This window comes from Aythya marila (genome assembly GCF_965140915.1).
Source record: "Aythya marila genome assembly, chromosome: 4".
NCBI classification, from domain to species: Eukaryota; Metazoa; Chordata; class Aves; order Anseriformes; family Anatidae; genus Aythya; species Aythya marila.
Genome location: NC_139045.1, coordinates 20686857 through 20710970, shown reverse-complemented (window position 1 = coordinate 20710970; position 24114 = coordinate 20686857). Strand labels below are relative to the sequence as shown.

The 24114-nt window shown below is 37.8% G+C and overlaps 1 protein-coding gene across 2 annotated transcripts; it reads left to right on the top strand.

The window, feature by feature from the left end:
• The first annotated feature begins 187 nt into the window (after positions 1–187).
• Positions 188–24114, top strand: TRAPPC11 (trafficking protein particle complex subunit 11). Of its 2 annotated transcripts, XM_082758976.1 has the most exons (29): positions 190–558; positions 638–807; positions 1200–1270; positions 2519–2633; positions 4683–4782; positions 5116–5189; positions 5399–5495; positions 6269–6402; positions 6735–6882; positions 7448–7541; positions 8900–8979; positions 9065–9143; positions 9244–9298; positions 10752–10897; positions 12020–12081; positions 12187–12319; positions 13003–13133; positions 13654–13809; positions 14235–14422; positions 15004–15152; positions 16708–16829; positions 17279–17398; positions 17779–17844; positions 17926–18082; positions 19645–19753; positions 20449–20540; positions 21434–21567; positions 21930–22097; positions 23147–24114. In XM_082758976.1, the coding sequence occupies exons 1-29, from the start codon at positions 355–357 to the stop codon at positions 23189–23191; spliced, it is 3399 nt and encodes a 1132-aa protein (XP_082615102.1). In that variant the 5' UTR covers positions 190–354; the 3' UTR covers positions 23192–24114. The 2 variants fall into 2 exon arrangements, 1 of the variants encoding a protein (XP_082615102.1); XR_014317375.1 differs by lacking the exons at positions 21434–21567; positions 21930–22097; positions 23147–24114 and having other exon boundaries at positions 188–558; positions 19656–19753; positions 20449–20465.

Here is a 24114-nt window from a genome sequence, read left to right as displayed (position 1 = left end):
CCCTCCTCCCTCCCGCCCACCCGCCCCCGCCTCAGCCGGGCTGCCGCGCACGCGCCGCCCGCCCCCCTATGACTCGAGGGGCGGGACGAGTCGGAGAGAGTCTGATTGGCCCGCCGGGCAGCAGCGTGGCCGCTGATTGGCTCCTCCCGCTGCCCGTCAGAGGGAGGGCCGGCACCCTTGCCCCGGGGCGGCTCCTGCTCATCCCCGGCCGCTGCCGGCGCCGCTCCTGAGGCGGGCGGGGAGCGGGGCCGCGAGGAGCGGAGCCGAGCGGGGCCGGGCCGCGCTGCGCTGTGCTGTGAGGGGCCGCGAGGGGCCGTGAGGGGCCGCCGCCACCCCTACCCCCACCCCCGCAGGATGGCCGGCAGCCAGTGGGACTTCCCGGTGGAGCTGTGCTGCCGCCCCATGGCCTTCGTGACGCTGACGGGCCTGGACGTGGTGTACAACGCCGTGCACCGCGCCGTGTGGGACGCCTTCTGCGCCAACCGCCGCGCCGACCGCGTGCCCATCTCCTTCAAGGTGCTGCCCGGCGACCACGAGTACCCCAAGTGCCGCACCAAGGTGGGACGGGGCGTGGGGCAGCCCGGGCGGGGGGGGGAGCTGGCCGAGTATCGCGCTCTGACGGCCTCGGTGCTTCCAGAGGACCTCCTACGAGTGGTACATCCCCAAAGGCATCCTGAAGACCGGCTGGATGAACAAGCACCTCAACCTGGTCCCCGCGCTGGTGGTGGTGTTCTACGAGCTGGACTGGGACGAGCCGCAGTGGAAGGAGAAGCAGTCGGAGTGTGCCACTCGCGTGGAAATCGTCAGGTAGCCGTGCGCCCTTTGCTTCCTGAGCAGCTCCAAGCTGATGGGCAAATGTCAGTTGTAGAGTCATTTCTGACTTATTTTACAAGTAAACACGCATCTCAGGCACAAACAAAAGGGGAACTTGAATTTTGCTTTTTAACATACAGCAGACAGTAGAGAAACTTTTTTGAATGCCTTATTTGGAAAAGTCACTTAAATAAAAAACACTCAAAGTGTTGCTAAACTCAATGCACTTCAGTCCCGTTTTAAAAAAGAGAGCGCGGCATGCCATGGATGATACAGCATTTTGTTGTTTGGTTTATTTTCTTATACTTTCATCACTTCTATCTAGACTGAAGTGCCATTTTCTTCTGCTTAAATCTTTACACTGTGTCATGTTACTTTTATTCCAGGCAAAGTTTGCAGGGAAGAAATACAAAAGTCGCCGTGGTTTTGATTCAGAAAAAAACACCGCTACCTCCAGGTACTAGAAAGCTTTGCATGCAGTTGTGATGATCTCATTTTTCAGAAAACCTGATTGAGCTGATTATTGTTTGCCTCATTGTCTGCAGCACTTAATATAATGTCATCTACATATATTAAGTACATTGTAGCTGCACAAATGGAGTGCTAAGGGTGGTTGACCCTAAACATCTGAAATTTACCTGTAACTACTTACTTACAGGTCCAGTCCTTTTTTGACACTGTGCCTCACAAATGGTACCTTAGTGTAATACCTATGACATGCCTTTTGTAAGTTATATTCTAAAACTTACTCAAGATGAAGAAAAATTGTAAAAGCAATGAGAACTTAAAGGGAAGGCTATTTGTACTTGCAAAAGCCTTTTAGCTTAATTCTATTTTAATAAATACAAATTTGAAGCTTAAGGAAGGACAGCTTGTAATTTTCAGGCATGCCATCTCAGCACTGGGAAGTGCTTTTGTGCTTGGCGTTCTGTTGACTATTCTTTGAGTGCTGTTTTTGGGTGGAGATAAGCAATATTTATGTCTTCAGATAAGTTTTTTTGATCTTCTCTTGGACCATTTGTGAAGCTTGCCATTTTTTTTCCCCTCTCCGCACATGAACTTTTGTGAAGAGGTGAATTTTGTGGGGGTTACACCTTGAATGAACCTTTCTTAGGCCAACTTTTAAACATGGTGGGGAAGTCATTGTTTCTCAGATGGCTCCTACTCTGCTTTGGTTTTGAAGGAGAGCAAATGCTCTTTATAAAGGAAAGAAGAAACCTTTTAGTGGCAAGATCCAAAGTGGGAAATGTGAAGGAAAAACATGACTCAAGCAGAGCTGTTAAATATGATCTGTTTTAACCTTATGTTGTTCTAGAACAACTGCTTCAGCTCTAGGTGCATACTTTCTAGTGTCCGGCAAACCATTTTTTTATTATTATTTTCTGCATATTGTGTGTATATACATGTATGTCTTTTCAGAATGCTGTATTATTTTTCAAGATGGGGGGATATTTAATTCTGTGTGAAATCAGAAATTTAAAGAAAAAAGTTGTCATGTGAACACACTGCTAGTAGGTAAACCACTCCTATTTTCTGCTATGTGTTCTGCTGGATGAAGTGTGCAGTATCCAGAAAGAAGAAGGAGCGTGGTCTCAATTTTATTTGTATTAAGTTTGTCCGTACCTTGTACTGGTCAAACTGTGTGAGTTAGCTTGATGTTGCAGCACCACATAGTGCTTACTTGTGCTTTTCTTGCCTTCTCTAGGGGAAGACGTTATTGCGTCAGAGAGGGCAGCAGCTTTATGTAACGCTTGTGACCTTTCTGGAAAATCTCTCTTTGTGCTTCCACACACGGATCATCTTGTTGGTTATATTATAAGGTAAGTGACCATAAAACGCTGTTTTGCTCTGTGTGCCAATGGAGATAGCTGTCATCTCAACCTATCAAATCGCACTGTCTGGCACTCCCACTGTAGATTGACAGTGAATGTTTCATCTGTTGGCTGAAATTCTTCATGTTATTCTGTGACCAGATGCAATCCTACATCTGCCCTTCCTATGTGAGGTTGGGTTACAATGACAGAGATGTTGCTATGTGGGCTTTCGAAGACACGTTGTTAGGTATCCCAAGATGTTCCCCTCCTCAAGTTGGATAAGGGCAAAGTGGGCTTTTCTACCTCTACAGTGGTTTTGTCAGTGCTGATGCTAAAGTTTGCCCTGCAAATTTTGTTAGGTGCAACTCTGTATGAGCAAGTCTTTGCTTATTTTTTTACTTCTACTTCCTGGCTGTAGAAATATGTCTTCCTATTTCTGCTAAGTGGCATTTATCTGGAGGCAAATACTGTCCTTGTCACTTTTTTTTTTTACATTCTTTCTGTTTTAATATGTAACAGGGAGTACAGCTTCAAATAGATTAGTAAGGTGTTTCAAGAAACAGTAGAGGGAGACTGTCTTGTGCAGATCTAAAAATACAAGCTCAAACTAAGGTAAATCATGGCTTACTGGAACAAATTTTGATTTTTCCAAGCATACTGAATATGGGGAGAAGGGGATCATGGTCTGAGAGCCTAATTCTTCCTTGTGTTACTCTTGTATTTACATATAAACAGTAAAATTCTTAAAATAAAATCAGTTCTGTTAGTGTGTCCAAGCTGCTCACAAACAGCTACTGGAATTCATCAAAATGAACCAATTATTAACTTCCAGTTCTTCATCTTATGCTCAGTGCTGAAGAGTGTTTGCTGCACGTTGATTACTATAAGCTTTTGCAGATCACATGTAGTTGCATTGTGCCGTGAGGTTTGTGACTGTCTCCAGCTTCATGAAGATAAGGCTGCATCATTAGGGATTTACAGCTGTTCATGCACATTTAAAAAAAAAAAAAATTTTGAACATATATTCAAGTACAGAATTTCTGATATTAGTCTTGACATTTTAAATTGAGATGTCATAGTAAAATCAATTTATTTTTTAAGCACTCCTGCCCCCAGTGGACTGGCTTCTCTAGGTAGTTACAATATAGTGCTAAAATAAGTATGCTAGGGACATTGAACGTGTCGTGTTTTCCTTCTCTGTCTGAGCTCATAGTTAACAATTGCTGTTCAGTGCTCTGTTCCTTTGTTTTTATCCCTGTTTTCTCTGTTGTGAGGCAAATAGAACTCAAGTTGTGATCTCTCAGTCAGTCTGTAGTCATCCCTTGTTGGCCAAATCACAGAACTGGTACTTCACCCTTTATTTTGTGTGTATCTGTGCTACTGAATGCATTTCTCTCCTGTTCTCTGGCCTTTTCTTCCTCTAATTGGTTTTATAACTTGATTGTGCAGCATATATTTAGATCCTCTGCAGCCTCATGCTGCACTCAGTGCTCTGGGCCTCTTTCTTTCTCCTCCTGTGACTTGCCATTGGGCTATTTATCTTGTAAACACACATTTGACTGTCACTTCTATAACCCAGGTAGATATTATTTGGGCAATGATGAAACCTAGTCTCCGCTCTTGTAATCTTGCATCTTACTTATTACAACTGTTTCCTATCTACTCCTCCCTCCCCAGCCTAGCCCTGGCAAATAAGATTTTGACCTGTTCAGACTCATCCCAGGAGCCTCTGCAAGGTTTGCTTGCTTTGACTGAGGCACCTCCATTTTTTATTGCCTTGCAAAATCCTGACAGCTTATCCTTGGTCTTTAAGTTAAATATTAGTTTGTACGAGAAATCAATGCTTTCTGAACCTACTTCGTGCTACCCCTACATCAGGCTTTGTGTGAAGAGTTTTAATCTGCTTGCTCTTACCATGTATAGTAGCTTACAGAAGACTTCAGGAATATTTCAAGCTATTTTTGCCAACCTTAAAATAAACATGATTAAAATTGACTTACTCTGAAGTTATTCAGATTCATTGTTTGAGACAAACTTGGTTAAACTTTGTTGCAGGTTGGAAAATGCATTCTATGAGCACGCACAGACATACTATTATACAGAAATACGAAGAGTCAAATCTCACAAGGAATTTTTGAATAAAACTACTCATCAGGTAGTGTTGCTTCATTTTTGAAATACTTTGCAAGTTACAGTTCATGTTGAAACATGAAAATAAGGATTATTTGTTGCTTAAATTTATTCTATTTATATATATGTGTGTCTTACTTTATAATCTTATTGCCATCTTGTCATAGGGTGAAAGGCTTGGAATAGATTCAGTCTGTCAAAGATCACCGCTGTGTCATGGTGTCAGAGAGAACTGGGAGAGAATAGTAGCATAGTCAGTCTGTTCTGTAAACCTCTGAAATCATCACCTGTATCTGCTTTATAGGTCACAGGCATGTTCAGATGTTTGTGAATGATGTGTACTGATTTTGTTTTCCAGCTTTTGTTTGTTAGACACCAGTTCAAAATAGCATTCTTCAGTGAGCTGAAACAGGACACGCAGAACGCTCTCAAGTAAGACTTGTGTAAACTTCCATCATCTTGACCCCAATTTATTGCTAAGCCATAGAATATTATATTTTCCTGAAAGCAAAATCATTTAAATGTGGAAGGGGTGTATTCTTAATTGGGAAGTACACTAGTTAGAAGACAGTTTTCTGCTGTCAGTAATTCTGTTCTTAAATTTTATCTTGTATGTATTAACTCAAAATGTTTATACCTAGAAACTACAGAACTGCGTATAATCTTGTACATGAATTGAGGGCTCATGAAACAAACATGCTGGAAATCAAGACAATGGCAGGATTTATAAACTACAAGGTAACGAGTGTGCTCCTTATTTTTGACAGCATATACTTAAAACAAGTAAATAAATGTATTAGTTGATGCATATTTAATGTGTGAAGGCTTTAAATGTTCCGTTTTACCTTGCTTTCAAGGAAATAGATTAGTACAGCCATCAATGGGGGACAACTTAGACTCCGACTTGAAAAGACTTCTGAATTCCACACAAAATTCCTTAGCTGAAGTTCAGGAGTATCTTGAAGATTTAGAGTTAATTTGAGATGCAGTCATCTTGAGGGCTAAACACTTAACTTTTGCTCTGTGCAGGGGGGAATGAAAAGAAAGATTGCTTGTTCCTCGAATATTTTTGTCATAAATGTATGTCACCATAGTTTAATTACTGCTTGTTTGGAGGAGGAAAGTAATTCTTTAAAAATCAGGCCATACTTCTGTGGTGTTCTGGGGGATTTCAGGTGAGACAACACTGTTGTACCATTTAAAATAATCCCGGAGTTGGACTTCATCAAATTCCATTGTCCTTCTTGAAGTGACTGCAGGCTTCAAAGTTAATGGTCTTTCTAGTGTCTCTCCAGCTCCAACCTGAAGTTGGCTGGGAGTTATGCTCTTTCATTAATTATTTGAGGGAGAGAAGAAGCAAAATAACATAAGATGAAATGGAGGACCACATGGTTTCAGGGGTAGTGCGTTAACATTTTACACCTTTTTTCTGTTTTCTGTGCTATTTGAGCTTTTAAGAAGTACGTAAAGTTAGTGAGGGTTTTCTTTTATTTATTTTTGATTCATTCTAGATCTGTCGCCTCTGTTTTCAACACAATACTCCACTGGATGCAATTGCTCAGTTCAGGAAACATATAGACTTATGCAAGAAAAAAATAGGAAGTGCAGAACTGGCTTTCGAGCATGCTGCCTGGATGTCTAAACAGTATGTTTTTGCTTAGTATTGTTTCTGTTTTACCTCCCATACAGCTTTATGAAGCTCACTATTTTCTTTGAGTAAGATAAATTTTGAGCTCTCTAAGAAAAAGATGCACTTGGTCTTAAAAGCTGCATGCTGTCATTCTGTTTAGAGTTGATTATTGTTACCTTTTCCCTGGGAAAGAACAGGGTACGACAGAAATGCAGCCATCGAACTTAAATGCAAAAGTATTTTCTCTGAAGAATAATCAGGACTTTTAGCTGAAATGCCCCTTTCAGTTCATATTGCTGTTCTGTATCTAATCTTAATTACAGGAAAAAAATCTTTTTTTTTTGTAGGTTTCAGGCTTTTGGTGACTTGTTTGATGAAGCGATTAAGCTGGGTTTGACAGCAATTCAAACTCAGAATCCAGGTTTCTATTACCAGCAAGCAGCCTACTACGCACAGGAGCGGAAACAACTAGCAAGTATGCTTTGTAACCATGATGTAAGTTGGGAGGGGGAAAAAAATGCTTTGCAGGTTAGCAGGTAGTGAATTAGCTGATGTTTCATTCTCAAATTGTAGTGTAAAAATCCCTAATACATGTTTAAAAATAATAATTAATAAGGAAAGAGTATGTGTCTTTTGATGCTTGTTAATAATTAAATATTAAATGTAATTTCAAATACATATTAAATGCAATTACAATATAAAGTAATAATTTATATTGAAATCAAAGTAATGCTTTATATTGAAAGTAATCAAAGTAATACTTTATATTGAAAAGATAACCCTGAACAAACTTTTTTATTACAAATAATTCTGACATGTTTTTAAAATACTTAAAATAGCACACTTTCTATGCCTCTGGGTACCTGAAAACATACTGTTTTATTTTTCCATTATGTTTCTCTATACTTGCACTATACTGTTTTTATACAGGAGCATTAAAGGCTATAAATTTAAAGTAAATTCATTCTTTGGAGTGCATGCATATTGGAGCATCAGATCACTTAATGGTTTAAAATAAAACATAAACTCTTTTGTATGACCATATTTGCTGAATTTACAGTCGTCTGTGGTATATCCCAATCCGGATCCCCTGGAAACCCAGACCGGAGTGCTTGACTTCTATGGGCAAAGACCATGGCGGCAGGGAACATTAAGTATGTTTCTGTGTCTTGTATTTGTGGAGCTCAGACAAAAATTTTTTAGTCGCAGACCCTGCCAGCTGACTTCATAGGCACAAGCATATAATCTGTCTTCCAGAGCCAGATACAGGGCTGAGACCTTACTGTGTTGTTAGTTGGTGACAGGATTTGAACAGGTGTCAGCTTGAAGTTCAGGAAGTGTGTTTGGTCCTTGTAACAAATAGAAAAAGGAATATCCAGCTTACGCAGAATTGGGTCTTCAGCAAAGTGCCTGGGCCATACTGAAGCTCTGCTGCTGCTTCGTTTCTATTTCTGCCTGAGCTACCTGTGATCAATGGGCTGCAATAGTTACTTACTGTAGTGAATGCATTCCTGGGAAGAGAGGTTGGAGAATTGGATACAACAAAAGTAACAGTGCCCCCTGAATGCAATTGCTATAAATTCATCCTTCCGTCCATACTTGTCAGTTACAGATGGGAACTCATGATATTTTTCTGAGAAAACTTTTTGAATTTTGAAATGGTTTGAGAGGTTTCCATGACTAGATTTTAATCTAAGAAGGGAGTTTTGTGTTTTTCCTGTTAAAGATGATGTATTATCAGGAATTTGAACTTTGAATCCACAGCTCTGAGCTGTAGAATATGTGTATGGACATGCATAGAGATCTGAGATCTTTGTGGATGACTGACTTTTTTTGTACTTTCTTCCCTTCCCCTCTCTCCATGTGGTCTCCCATTTTTTATTCTCTGTATATCCTTAGAGCATTGTAACTTTCTTTGTCCTCTTCTAAAGATTTCCTTTCATCTGCTGTAAATACGCAAGTTTGATCTGTTTCATCTCCAAGTGTTATAGTTTCAAAATAACTTAGAATCTACTGCCAAGGTTGAACAGTTTAAAAAGAGGTGAAACTTTACCTGTTATGATGTTTATGACGCCACGTTCAGACGAGAGTTGATAGTCTTTTAAAGCTGTATGCAGTTTGTCATATGTTGGTGTTCTCTACTGCTAGAGAAACATAAGCTTGCGTCCTTACTCAGGATAATACAGGAAAGAGGCTACAAATTTGTCTTATGTGCTTTAAATGATAATGGATGCAGTCTAAAGATTTGGTTGACCAACTGTGTTTTGTTGTTTTTGAGTAGCTTCAGATCACTTCTTCTAAACAAAAAAGCAAAATATTTGTTCCAGAGTTTGTCTTCCAGAACAGACAGATGAGTTCTTGAAGGGTTGTATCCATCTCCTAGGAAACAGAATGTTTAAGAATTTGAGTGTGCTTGAGTTGGAGCGTGTATTACAGTATTTCACCACAGAATTAGTTCCCTTTGGGCCTGGACAAAATTCCAATGTCATGGATTTTTCACTGTCTTATGCAGGCTTTGATCTTTCTGATCCTGAAAAGGAGAAGATGGGGATTTTGTCCCTTCAGTTGAAAGAGAAGAATGTTCTTCACTCAGTAAGTATTTTTCTACAAAAAACCTTTTCTGACGTTGCCCTAATGTTACATATATAATGACATCAATGCTGTTTTTATCTGTTAGGAGCTAATAATTACTTTGTTGAGTAATGCTGTTGCGCAATTCAAGAAATACAAATGTCCAAGAATGAAAAGCCATCTGAGTGAGTATGGATGATGAGATGTGTCTTTAAAATTAACTTTGCAAACACTTTCAGTATTGATCTGATACATCTTTCTTGTTCATTTGTTTTGTTAAAACAGTGGTTCAAATGGGTGAAGAATATTACTTTGCGAAGGATTACGCCAAAGCTTTGAAGTGAGTGCCATCCCTGATTGTTTCCTTTACGCACTACTGTTCTCACTGAGACCACATGTCTTGCTGATATGGAATACTATTGGAAGCTTATCTAAGATGCTCCTAGTACCTGGATTTAATCAAAGTGCAAGCTCTGGAGTGTATCAATTCAATTTCTATTAAAGAAAGCAAAGCAGATATGATGAGTCAGTTATTAGAGTAAGAAGACTTTACAATGTAAGTCATGGTGGGAAATTACCTTATTGGGCAGATCTTTACTATTATTTATTTTTATCTTGCTGATGGAGTGTTCTCTTCCCCAGAATTTATTTCTGAAACTTCCCTGTCACTGCAGTAAGAATATAATTACATTGAATTAAAGACTTTGAAGTTAAAAACTTAAAAAAAAAAAAAAAAAAAAAAAAGTAGCTGAATTAATTTTTATTTATGTTGCAAGGGAATTAGCAAAAGGAATTACTTCTGTTGATACAGTTTTCTATGACTAATGGCTATAGAGCTGTGAAAGTTTAGCCCTGAGGTACAGCTACTGCCTCCTCTGAAGGAGGTGTCCTGTGTTTAGTTTTTCGACTTTGTATTTTTAAGGGGAAACAGAGTCAAGGTCATGTTAATGAAAACATTTTGCTTAAAACATGAAGTATGGAAACCTAATTAAGCAGGGTGTTTTCATGATCACGTGTTCTAAAGGCAGCATGTTTGAGCTGGAAGAGAGATGTACTGTTATCTGACTGGAAGCTACAAGGAGAAGAAAATATCTTAGAATAAGCAGATCGATTCGTACCAAGCCTAATTTTTATATGAACAAGCATGAGTTTAAACAAGCGCTTCTTGTTTATATTTAGATAGACAGCAGTTTTTGCCTTTAAGAGAAAAAAATCTTCTCTGCATTGTTACTACTAAGTGAAAGTTGCTCAGTGTTAATACCACAATAACATGCCTAGGTTTGCCTGATATAGGTGGTTGCATATGTTGGCTGTAGATCTTGGAAACCCTTGAAGGGAAAAGGAGGTAGGAGATAAAGCATAAAAACCATTATTTTTCCTAAGATGCTTAAGATTCTTCACTTTGGAAAGGGGCTTTTTTTGTGGGTTTCTAGTTTTTTTCCTTGAAGTTTGCAGCATATTCAGCACTAAAGTGTATTTCTAATTCAATGCTGGACTAAGACTTTTATGTCCAGTTGTTTTACTTCTCTATGTAAAGACAGGTGAGTTTCCCTGTTTCCTTGTGAAAGTTTCTCTAGCCTGAAATAGCAAATTAATGGAATAAATGTTTCTTTACAATAATTTCTTGGTGATTCCAATATAGTGCGCATGTATACAAGCAGTCGACTTGGTTTTAATCTGGTGTTTGGTTTAGTTGAGATGAATCTTTGTGTTAACGATACCAAAAAAATGTGAACGTCTTAAAATACTGGGGTGTGTAACTTGTTTTTCCTCTTAATTTTCATACTTTACAGGCTGTTGGATTATGTTATGTGTGAATATCGGAGTGAAGGATGGTGGACACTTCTCACTTCCATATTGACGACAGCTCTTAAGTGTTCATATCTGATGGCCCAGATAAAGGATTATATTACATACTCTTTAGAGCTACTGGGTAGAGGTATTATTTTCAGGAAATGTACTCAGTTAACCTATGTAGAAAAAATTAAACTACATATATTTGAAAGTGTGACATCATTGTCAGACATGGTGCTTGCAGTACTTCATATGATTTGACTACAAAAAACCCTGTATGCCTATGGTGAGTTCTCATCTTGTATGCAGGGAGTTGAATTTTCATGCTCTCCTATAATACTCATTGAATTCAAATAGACTGTGTCAGAATAGATGAGGCACAGAGCTTCATTGCAGACTGAAAGTTGCGTAGTTCAAATAATATAACAATTTCTTGAGCTTTGGGGATGGGGAGAAGAAATCTAATACAGCTAAAAGGAAAAACGTTTTTCATAGTAAGTAACTAGGCTACAACTTTTTATTTTTTTTTAAAGCCCTTTTCCTAGGCCTTATAATAGCAAATATGCTTAACTCAAACTTCTTACCAGAACTCTGCTGATGAAATACGCATGTATCTTTTAAAGACAAAATGTGTCTTAAGGTAGCTGCACATTAGTAATGCAAATACTCTGGTTTATGTAATGGTTGTTACTTGAAGTTGCAGAAATAATCCTTATGTGCCCTAATTCGCTAAATAATACCTCTTTCAGGGTAGGTGTGGTAAAAATGGTTTCTCATCTTCTGTTAGCTAGCCAGGCTATCCTGCTTTATGTTAAGGAATAGTCAATGAGACAAAACTACCTTTCATTTTCAAGAGAGGACTCCTTATTTTAATTGGTCCTTTCTTCTTTTCACCATTTTGAGCTGCTGTTTCTAATCTTAGCCAAGTTTGCCTCTTTGCATGTTCCAGACTTTTTTTGTTCTTTTTTCTGTTTCTAAACAGCAATAACAAGAAGCTAGAGACATCATTCTCGTAGGGTTTTCCTCTGATAAATTATGAAATGCTTATCCAAACAAATATTTTACTTGGTTCCAGTAAAAGAGGGAACACTTAGGAACTTCTGAAAATTGAAGTACTTTATCATTGGCAGAGGGATGTTAAATCAGGTGTTTTCTTCAGAATGTTTTTTCAAAGATGCAAGCTAAAGGAAAGGTTTATTTTTAAGTTTAAAAGACATAGTAGAATGATTTGTTTCTGTGTTGTAATCTTTTTCTTCCTGTTTGCTAGCATCTACTCTTAAAGATGATCAGAAATCTCGAATAGAAAAAAATCTGATAAAAGTTCTAATGGTAAGTGGATAAAACTCCTATTACCCTTTTAAATATTCTCTAGATGGAGTTGGTGTTTGGTATCCTATTTCTTATTTTTGTTGTTAATCTTCTATCTGGATACAGAATGAGAGCCCCGATCCTGAGCCTGATTGTGATGCTACTGCTGTGAAAGCTTCACAAAAATTGTGGGCTGACCGTGTTTCCTTAGCAGGTAGCAATGTATTTACAATAGAAGTCCAAGATTTTATACCGTTTGGTAAGTAATAAAGTCTCAAGCAATCTTATACAAAACCAAAAATTTCAGTGCGTCTTTGAAATAAATTATTAGGAGAAAATATACGTTATATAATGTAGAATATATTAAAGCCAGCAACACAAACTCTCATGTCAGCACAGGTCTGTTCTTCATCTAAGTTGCTAAGAAATCATGGGAGAAGCCAGTGATCTCTCATCCCCAATGTGGATTACTGGAAAAGAATCATTTGAGCATTATGTCTGAGAAAAAAACAAAAACAAACACTTCTACTGAGGCCACCTGTGCCTTTTAAAATGGTAGAAGTAGTAAACCTTTTTTTTTTTTTTTTTTTTTTTTTTGACAAACTTCTGCTCTGGTGTGCTTTGAAATAGAACTCTGAGGAAAAAAGGCAGAGCATGCAAAGGAGTCCCTGCTTTGGGAAGTGAGTGAGCATTACTTACAGAAGTGTAGTTATGTGTCCAGGTTTTATTCTTCTGCTGAATGCCTGCCTCTCATCCTCTTCGCAAAGGTTTCAATCAAGTGCTGAAAAGTAGCTTTCTGTGACAGTGCCAGTGGCCAAATGAGTCCCACGTACTCTTTAATTGTAATTGTTTAAAGTAAAAAGTTTAAAAGTTTTTTATCTAAAAGTTTAAAGTGTAAAAGTTTAATTGTAATTTAACTTTTTTTTTTTTTTTAAATTGTAGTGCAGTGCAAAGCAAAATTTCTTTCTCCAAGTTTTCATGTTGATGTTCCTGTGCAATTTGATATATACTTGAGAGCTGATTGTCCTCATCCTATCAGGTTTTCTAAGCTGTGCATCAGTTTCAATAATCAGGTAACCACATTCTATTTCTGACCTAGTGACAAGCTTATTATAAGAGTAGAATAGTATCTATTAGCCTTTCCAAACAAAAAATAATAGTTCAAAAGTTCTTTTCCAAAAACTATGTGAACAGTTCAGTTGGAAAGGTGTTCTGTTTTTTCTTTTGAATTATCTATCCCTTTTGACAACTGTATTGATATTGTAATAACTCCCCAAATCCAGTTTGATTAGTCAGATCTTCACAGAAGAACAAAGATACTGTATGCTGAAATGATCCTTATGCAACTTTAATGCCTTATTTCTCTGGATGCTATTGCACAAAGTTATGTTAGTGAATATAATGGATGTTTTTATGAAAAAATTTCATTGTAATGTAGCTGCTAAGTCTAGCTTCATTACTGTGAAAAGCATTAAGAACCAATGTAGTTTGATCCAGTAGCACAGAGCCTTAACATTTGTTATACTAGAATTGCTCTCTACAGATGTCTCAAGTCTGAAATTACCAATGTTTTTCCCTACTCTTCCGCTGTAGGATTACAACCAATACTGTGTGGTAGAAGAAGCCTATCAACAAAGTGATATTCTAGAACAGTCATCACAAGGAACAATGTGCTTAGTCCCTGGTAAAACAAGAAAGTTCACTTTCAAATTTGTTGCAAAAACTGAAGATGTAGGAAAGAAGATTGAGGTTTGTCAGTTTGTTTCACTCCTTTCTTACTGACGTTTCTGAAGAACTTGAAACTACAAAGCTATCTCTAACCTGACACCAGTTATGACAGTGCAAGCCCAGAATTATCACAAAAACTTGCATTACTTCGATTTTTTAAAATGTGTAATACATTTTTAAAAATGGTGTAACGCTATGGGAGAGTAGAAAACTAGAAAATACTGCATTGCATGCTCTTGAGCTTGGCTCCTTTTTCCAGTGCAGTTTTAAATGAAATTCTGTGGCGGTGAGTTGTTGTGACTTCAGTCTGTGAAGCTGCCAGAGGGTTTTGGGTGATACACAGGCACAATAAAGATGCTTATGTTGGAAAGCTATGCTCTTACTGTGAGTGATCTGAGGACACAAGATGGGAAGTTCTCAGTATGTGTTTAAATTTTTTTTGTCAGATCACATCTGTGGATTTGGTCCTGGGAAGTGAATCTGGCCGTTGTGTGATTCTGAACTGGCGTGGAGGAGGTGGAGATGCTGCTTCCTCTCAAGAAGCGTTGCAGGCCTCACGTTCCTTCAGGCGAAGACCTAAGCTTCCAGATAATGAAGTTCATTGGGATAGCTTGGCTATTCAGGCAAGCACTATGTAAGTAAAAACTTGAAAATGTATATGATGTATTGAGTCTTAACGTTACCTGTCTTGATTCTTTATGATTTCTGAGCTTCTGGATAGCTAGAAGTACAGAAAATCCTTGCACCGTTCTCTAAACATGCCAAATAAGCTTTAACTTTTCCCTTCGCTTAACTGTGTTAGAGTTTTCCCAGATTTTTGTGCAAGCTAGGAGGTATTAGTGTTCTTCCGTTAAAGTCATGTCTCCCTGCTCACCCCACCCCGCCCCCTCCAAGAAAATGTGTTGGAAAATAGTCATTAATAAGTGGGTTAACACTATCCAGACCTATTCAAAAGAATTACATCCGATTGCTGCTGGTGGGGGCACTTTTTTCTTTACTGGCAGAAAATCTGAACTGTTAATGCTTACTGGTGGGTTTCCAATCAGTATTTTTGGAGTTGTTGCCATCATGCTGCTTTTCAAGAATATAACCTCTCCTAGCTGAACGGCCCACCTGTTGTCAGAACTCTTTGAACAGTAAGTGAAGTCCGGTTTAAAGGAGATTTAAACTCATTAATTAAGAAACATAAAATAACTGAGTCTTTTTTTCTTAAAGGATTATTTCTAGAGTGCCAAACATTTCTGTTCAGCTCCGTCATGAACCTCCTGCCCTGACTAATGAAATGTATTGTTTGATTGTGACAATCCAGTCACATGAGGAGACAGTGGCCAAAGATGTTAAGCTTACAGCAGGTTTAAAGCCAGGTATTTGGGGCTATTTTCTTTTAATCCAGCAGTATCCTAATTGACTTTGTTTTTGATGCAATGAGGAGAACTATAGTAAATGGCTGTGCTGCAGTAGTTAAGAGACAAACTAAGGCTGAAGGTTGGGAATAATGGGATAGTAGCGATCAGAAGAGAAATTAAGTCTCATTTAGTTATTGTCATTTTAACCACTGTTTGTCAGTAGCATTTATGTTTACAAGTGTGAAAGAAAACTTGGAAGCTTTTGTATTCTTTCTTAACCTTTTATTTAATTTGCACATTATCTAAACTTCTCCCAAAATATATACCTACTTACTTTTCTTACTGTGAGCATCAGTCAGATCTTGATAAACATGTTCTAAGGATAATCTTACATGGGTTTTCTCCCTCTTCACCCCCATTTTTCCCACTTCAAATTTGGAGAGCAGTGGAGAACAGAGAATATTCCTTTGAAAAGGAAACAGTGGAAACAGTTTCCTTTGAAAAGAAACACTATAACAAAGGAAACAAAAAAATATATTGTTTATGTTCTAGCTAACTGTATGTAGCTATTACTAGCAATTTTCATATGTGAAGTACAAATAGGCATGCTGACTATAATATTTGAGCAGTTACCCTAAAAGGCAAAAATATTTTTTAAGCAACTAGCATATAGGATACAATGTTTGCCGTTCCCTCTGAAATAGAACCACGTTTCTTATACAGTTGTATAGCTATTTCAAGTCATTTGAGTGTTCTTTAAACTTCAGTTGGATGTTTGGGCTTAGCTCCTAAAGTAGTGTGGAATAGTTGGTCTTGGTTTGTTTGTTTTTTGTTTTGTTTTTGTTTTTCCCTCTCCCCCTTGATCATGAATCCTAACACTTGATATGCAAGGTCGTTCTGGGCTTGCTGATTTTACAGTAAAAACAATTGAAATTTGACACTTCATTTATAGCAAAAATGATACATTTTCCGTGGTTGCAACTTTTTGGCAAGATGTGACTTGTTTTCCTTTGGAAACTATTCCATGTGATTGCAGTAATGTCATTAATCTAGTCAACCCCTGACTGTAGAATAGTGTCATCTAACATTTCCCCCCTCTTTTTTTTTTTTCACCTGTTTTCACCACAAAGATTGGAAAATTGGAGGAACAATTTTTTAAAGGATTTTAAATCATTAAGCTGTGCTTTTGAGAACATAATCAGAGAAATGTAAAACTTGCATTTCATTTCACATAGAATACCAAGAAAAACTTGAATCGTGTAGCAATACTGTGTTTTTTATATGGTAGGGAATATCTAGGTAGGACTTCAGATTATTATTTTTTTTTGAGATTCTTGTGGCCTAAATAGATGAAGTGAAAAAGCTGCAGCACGTGAACCCTACAGTTCAGAAAACTTAGGTGCTTTTTAATCTGTTTTTTTGCTTATGCTTTTGAAAGCATCTCTCAACCAAATGACAATGTCAATTCCTATTATATAGCTTTCTGAGATGAATATTTTATTATTTTTAGTTATTATTTACATGCTTTGGTAGTGTAAGCCTATGTGGATACAAAGACTGTCTTTAATCCCAGGGCAAGATGCCAACCTGACGCAGAAAACTCAGGTGACTCTTCATGGAACAGACACGTGTGATGACTCCTTTCCCGCATTGCTTCCTGATATCCCCATAGGGGACTTGCAACCAGGGGAAAAGGTAATAGCTTACAGCCTTCTTTCTATATCACAGTCAAGAAAATGGGGATCAACTAACAAGGCTCTCAGAATAGGGCCTATATTTAGTTTCCAGTATCTGAACTGTTAAATTAAATGCTCGGTGTATAGTTTGCCTAATGTTTACTTGAAGTGTAGCATTCCTTCAGCTAGATTCCCTTTTTGGCCAAGGGAATAGGACGTGTTCTGGTATTGATGATACAGCTGAGAGAAGGCACAAAATAAGGAGGCTGTGCTACTCTGATTAAAATCACGTGCTATTTGATTAAGATCATGCAGTTCAGGAGATTGTTTATGGTCAAAATAATATCCATTCTACTATTGCTTTCTTGGTCTAAGTAGGATGATTATCTAAAAGATTTTGGCCAGTCCTAGACCTCATTAATATATTCTAGGTCTATCTTGATACATATCGTTTCCTTTATCGTGCAGATAGAAAAACCAATATACATTCGTTGTGGAACTGTTGGTGCAAGGATGTTTCTGGTCTATGTTTCTTACTTGATCAACACTACTGTTGAGGGGAAAGAAATTCTCTGCAAGTGCCACCGGGTAAGATAATGAGATGCACCAATTGCTGGAGGTGCAGCCTTTAGATTGAAAATATTTCTTCCATTTCATTAATGTAATTCCAAGTCTCTTAAAAGCATTTCTAGTAGGTAGGAAAAAAATGCAAAATCAGCAGTATAGTAGTCTAATTTAAGGTGAGCAGCTTCATAAGTATAATTGGAAGAAAGTTTTTCAATATTTATTCTTAAAAAAAACAACAAAACAAAACAAAAAACACAGATATATTCTGCCCTTGGAAGAAGTTAGTTAAAATGATGACTAAAAGTAATGTTATGTTAGTAACCTTTGACATCAGTAGCCAGGTCTGAAACTGAATATAATTTTATCCCCTTTTCCACCCACCCCTTTCATTACCTATACAGGATGAAACTGTAACTATAGAAACAGTGTTTCCTTTTGATGTTGCTGTGAAATTTGTCTCCACAAAGGTATGTGTTTTGAAAAGTTACTTTCAATAATCTTACCCTGTTTAGTTAGAAATAGTCAGATTTTTGTCTCTGTCTCGACAGCTGGAGCACTTGGACAGAGTCTTTGTAGATATACCGTTTTTACTGATGACAGACATCCTGAGTGCCTCTCCTTGGCCCCTCACTATTGTAACCAGCCAGCTACAGCTGTCAGCTTCCATGACTCCAGTAGATCAGCTGGAATCTTATGTGGAGAACGGTGAGTTTTCTTACATTATGCTTTCTATTATGAGGATACTTTTTGCGTAGTTTGGGAGTAAAAGCAGGTGACATTTTAAATGGTATTTACTCATCAAACTGTAGAAGCAAGCTGCTTAACGCCTTATTTGCTTGCCAGAACAGAATTTAGAACAGGCTACAAACATAGTTTTGCTTCGCTAGATCAAACAAATAGACTTGACTGATATAGGTGGTAACCAAAATGCTAAATGTAACAGATGTAAGGGAAAGCAGCTGAGAGTACTTCTGGTCTTTAGCTTCTTAGGTATCCGTGTGAAAAGTTACTCAGTATTTCCAGTATTTATGAACTATGTACATTTTGTTGATTGCAAACAAGTTATCACTTTACAGAAGGAACATCCAAAGGCTAAAGTGGTCTGTGTCCATGACTGCACATTCATGAAACTGGAAGATGTGAAGCTAGACAGAGTAGGCTAAAAAGATCAATTAAAAGCAAACGAGTTTCTTAAAACATTAACGCAGCTTAATAGGTTATTACTTATGTAAAATATATGTATATCTTACAAGTCTCAAACTTTGAGTTCAGTTTGTCAGCTCTGAAATCAAATGGAGTACTTCACAGTAGATCTGATTCAAAACCTTTCAATAAAATGTTGTCTTTGCATTTGCCGAGTTAAGAGACAGAAAACAAGTGTTCTATTCAAACTTGGAATATAAAGAAGGCAACCTGGACTGACTGTGGGGCAGCTGCCCACCTATGTGTTCAAGGGCTTGCAAGCCTATAGTTCTAGAAAGCAATGATTTCCCAGGTCCTTTAGCCCAAGTATGAGATTGCATCTTTAGCTCTGGCACTTGTGCTTCTTGACTTCCAGTTGCTATTTCTAAAGAGCTAACAGCCAGGAGGTATGAACCACTTCAAATACATGTATAAGCTATTCAGCTGCCAATTTTTTTTGTCATTTTTTTCCTTGTAAAACTTAAAGATACTTTAATTTTGAATGACTGAGCAATTATTTTCTGAGTGCTCTTGTCTTCAAAAATTCCTCTTTAATCAAAAAAGTACTGGCTTCTTTAAAAACCTGAAATAACTTTAAATAAAAAGTGAGAATTCAAAGATGGTAGATCTTTCTTGTGTTCCCCCTCTTCCCCATCTCTCATCCACTTGGGTGGGAAAGGAGGAATGTCCATGGCAGTGGCTTTAATTTTTATTTTATTTTAACTTTAAAACATGCTGATGTCTTGGAATCTTCTGTGGCAAAGAAGTATAGAACTTGATTTGGTGTTATTTTGCCTTTTTTTTTTTTTTTTTTTTTTTCTGCATACAAACTCTATAGAACAAGCCATTGCAAATTTATAGACACAAAAGATCCTCACAGTGCTGTTCAGAAAGTAAGCTGTACTTTCAAGTACTGGGATATTGCACAGTCCGTATTGAATTCTTGTAGTATGTAGAAATAGTTTGCAAAGTACTTCAATGCCTTTCTGTTGGAACAATTGTGTCTGTGTAATATTGGCTTTTTAGACTTGGTGGCTTCTGCAGTAATGATAATGCTTTGATTTTAAACAAAATTTTGCTGATAGTTGTTTTACAGACAGGTGAGAGTGCCAGTGAGTGCTTTTGTCTTCGATGTCCTCCAGTCACTAATGCTAGTGGAGTGGCAACTGGATGTTATGTCATTTCATGGAAGAGGTAGGCAGCTCTTGGCCTGAAGGGGGAGAGGAAATAAGCTGGTTTGGTTTTGGGCTGATGGTTATTTTTTGACTTCTTTGGTGTTGGGTTTTCCAGTAACAGGGACTGTCTAGACTTTGGATCTAAGTAATTATTTGGTTAGACTTTTGAGCAAATACTTATTTTACTTAGTAAATGTTATATGGCTATGGTCTTAACATTCCATGAAGCTTCATTTTTTTTTTGTAATATCTTCAGTCAATTTCAAAGCTGTTCTTTTAACTACTTCTGTTTCCTCCAACCATGAAACATTTCATTTGAAGCCAAGTCAAAGGAATAGTTTGGGATAGCAAAAACAAACAAACAAACAAAAATTGGTTAAAATGGGGAAAACCAAATGGTTTTATCACCCTAGACTATGGTTTTATGTATTCACTCAGTTTTTAAAAATACATGCTCAGGTATATCTGTCTTTGTTTAATTATTTTTATTTTGATGTAGAGCTGTTCAATGTTCTTACGTGCCTATTGCTGGTTTATCTCCATGCTATGACACTTTTTGCGCTCACTTCAAACAAAAAACATAATGGAATTTTTTCCCACCATTGAAATAACTGTCATCTTATTTTAGTCACGTGTAAGTGATGTTCTTCTGGCATGCTCACTTGATGCTGTGCAGCTCTCAATGTGTTGTGTGTTTGTGATATTTTTCTGCAGAAGCTCACCTGTGGAAAGCGTGCCTGTTGTTAGTACAGTCATCACTCTGCCTCATGTGGTTGTAGAGGCCATTCCCCTCCATGTTAACACAGGTAATGTTAGTTTGGCAACGCGTGTGTGCTGCCTAGAATTTTTAAATCTTCCAAAGTAAATAGCTGATAAGTTTTATAGCATCTGGAGCTTACATTTACTGTCGCAAGGGACAGGAAATTAGTGCTGAATGTTATGGAGGTAGTGAAAGAAACTGCGTTATCACTTAAACTGCCTTGCCCCTCTTCCTACTCCCCTGATCTAGAAAGAATTCAAGGGTAGGTACGTGAATGTGTTCTCTTAAAAGCAACTGAGTTGTGTTACGTGGCAGCGTGGAGACCACAGTTACCTCTACTGACACAGCCTTCCCAGTAGGTTTCTCTAGATGCCTATGGCAAGAATTGTTCCATCCACCCACGCTCTGGCCACATCCCAGGAAAGAAACAGCCTGGAGAACTGGAGCTGCTTGCGGGCAGGTGAACTGTTTCTCTCCTAGCACTTCACCTGCACGAGAGCAGAGTAGGAGTGCGGAGCACGCTGTGAACACACAATTCCTATGCTTTCTTCAGTTTGTTTTCACTTGTACTGAGATTCTTCCATCATCCTTTCCTGTTATATTTTGGAGGCGCTTCCTCACAATATCTGAAAATGCTGGCAAGCTGAAAATACCCAGCAACAAAGTGATTTCTTAGTTAGCTTTCTGCATACTGTGAACAGTCAAGGGATTTTGAAACTAGGTATTGAATGAGTGAAAAACTGGAGAGGGAGGGAAAACAACTGTAAAACTTTAATGAAGTTATGTTCTGTTGCTTAGTCTTTTTTAATCTCATCAGAAATATGTTAAATACCTAGTTATTTTTTCTTGAAACTTTTTAGTGCTCTTTGTTGGGCTTGGGTTTTATTTATGGAACTTTAAAACACAATTTATTTGAGATGGCTTACTTTCTTTGCAAAGATCTACCATCATTTGGTCGAGTCCGAGAATCCCTCCCTGTCAGATATCACCTGCAAAATAAGACCAATTTAGTCCAAGATGTGGAGGTGTCAGTGGAACCAAGTGATGCCTTCATGTTCTCCGGCCTTAAGCAGGTACTTAAATGTCACATTTTCTAATCCTGGCTTCTCTGGTAGTGAAGAATGTGTTGATTAGACTTGCATTGATGACAAGCTCACTGCTTGCAAATGTGTGGTAAATTCTGTCTGGAAGGACATGTACATGCAGATTCCTTTTAAAGAAGGGTCAGATGGAAGCCTGCCTAGGAGCTGTGTGTTGTGTTTGTAGGTAACATGGTCTTTCAGTATAAATTAATGGTTTTAACCAGTAGAGAAAATGTAGTTGCATTATTTCCAACTTCCAAAAGTAGGAAGAATATAAATAGAAAGTAAATAGGAATCTGCAGTTGGTCACAGAACTTGTCTGACTGTGGCTTTTTTTTACTTTCCTTTCTAAGATCCGATTAAGAATCCTTCCAGGCACACAGCAGGAGGTGTTATACAACTTCTATCCTCTGATGGCTGGGTATCAACAGTTACCATCTCTTCATGTTAACCTGCTGCGATTCCCAAACTTCACTAATCAGCTGCTCAGAAGATTCATACCTACACACATTTTTGTAAAGGTAAGACTGAGAAGTGTCTTGTGTTTAACGGCTGAAGTCATAGGGGTTGAGTAACATCTCTTGAGTTTAGGTTCAGAAACACTGTAATATCCCACAACTCCCTAAATAACTTCTAAAAACATGCTCTCTGCAAATCACTCTGTCTAGATTTTTTAAGGAGTGTGGATCTGAAGACAGTTCAATCATACCACAATAAATAGATCTTGTGCCTTTTTAATTTTTTTATAATAACTTAAATCCAGTTGCCCAAAACAGTGCTTTATTGTTCTACTGCTTCTGTCTCCAGAATATTGTATTCGCCTCTTAGACTCTGAGCAAGCAAGGAAGCTGAAGAGTTTGTTTATATGACTTGAATTGGACTTGTTCAGACGTATGTGATCCTGCTTCCAGGACACAGGCCTGGCATTCTTCCAGTTTTATTTCAGCCCGAAGAGATGGGCAGAACTTAGTTTTTATGTATGCTGTCAATCAGTGGCTCTTCTGGATTGGTTGTCAAGATGTCCTCATAAGTCAATACAAAAGGCTTTTTTCCTCAAAAGCATAGTGTTCTCAGTGCTTCTGTTGAACCTCTCAGGATTCAGAATACTTTGCTTTTTTGCCTTAAAATTGTCAGGACCTCAAAGAACCTTTCTGTAAGGAGGTTGTTTTTTCTTTAAAACTTCTTCCTTGCTCTCTCCCATCTCTAGTGATTCTGTTCAAAGTTCTTAGAAGCAGCTTTCAGTCCCGTTCCTGTTTTGTGCCTTGTTAAACAACTTTTTTATACTGCAATAACACTCAGAACTCTGATCAGCCAGTCCTTGCGCTGAATTGCTCAAATGTGTATGGAGATGCTGTTGATATTTAACAGGACATCTATAAGGAGCTGAACCCTTTACTAGGTACTCACTAGGCCAAACTCATTTCAGTTGGGTATCCTTCCAGTTTGTACCACTACTACTGGAAACCATTAGAAGTAAAGATTGGAGTCAGTTGATGTATTGAAAAGTGAGTTTCATGACAGCCTTAGTCTTTTGCATAGTCTAAAAGTCTCTATCTTTATTTTCTTAAAGCCTCAGGGTCGTCAAGCAGATGACAACTCAATTGCAGCTGCGTAACTTCGAGACTCGTACCTCTGCACTTAAAGGAAAGGAGAAGCTGCACAGAATATGTAAAACTTGCTTTGGAAACATGGCTTTGATCAAACCATAAGAATTTTATTTTTAAATTACACCTCTTAACAGAACTAATGTTTAAAAAAAACTAGTCTTTCACAGACTGTCTTTAAGGAAGAAGCATAGAGAAAACTTGGTGCTTTATTTAACAGAAACATTCTTTTGAAGTTAACTGTACGTCAAACTCTTAAAGGTATTATTTTATAAGCATATTAAATGTCTTGAATGTTTAAGTGGAGAAATGCAGATTTATTTGACCAAAACCAAAATACTTTTTCTTAATTAACAGTAAGCTAAGTGCTAAGTTTGCACTTTTTACTGAGATTTACAACACTGAAAATGATTATTCTTTACAGAAATGTGTTCTGTGCCACTTATGTTGAGGACAGAACACAGGTTATGCAGTAGCATAGCAAACTTCAAATGATTAACTCGTACTGTTGGAATCAAGTGGCTTACTGGTCGTTTAAAACCATAAATCTAAAAGGCGCTGTTTCTTCTGGGCAAGCCATACATCTGAATTTGAACTCAGCAACAGCCAGTCTAATGAACGGAGATTCATTCATAACAGGTGGACTATCCAACCTCGACTTGATGTGGCTTTGGATTATTTTTACCCACACAGCTTCCAGATTAAAGACGTGTTTTGATAGTCTCCTGGTGCGTGAATTTAAAAAAATTAAAAATAAAAATCCTACTGTTGTACAGCTGCAGATGAACTGGTGTTTAAAATAGAGTAAATCATGTATATATTTAAAAATAAACAGAAAACTTCAGTTGTTTAACTTTCAGAATAATTACATTTTGATTGCTTGGAAAATACCTTATTTATTGTCAAAGTGAAGTTCTAATAAACAGCTTGTTAC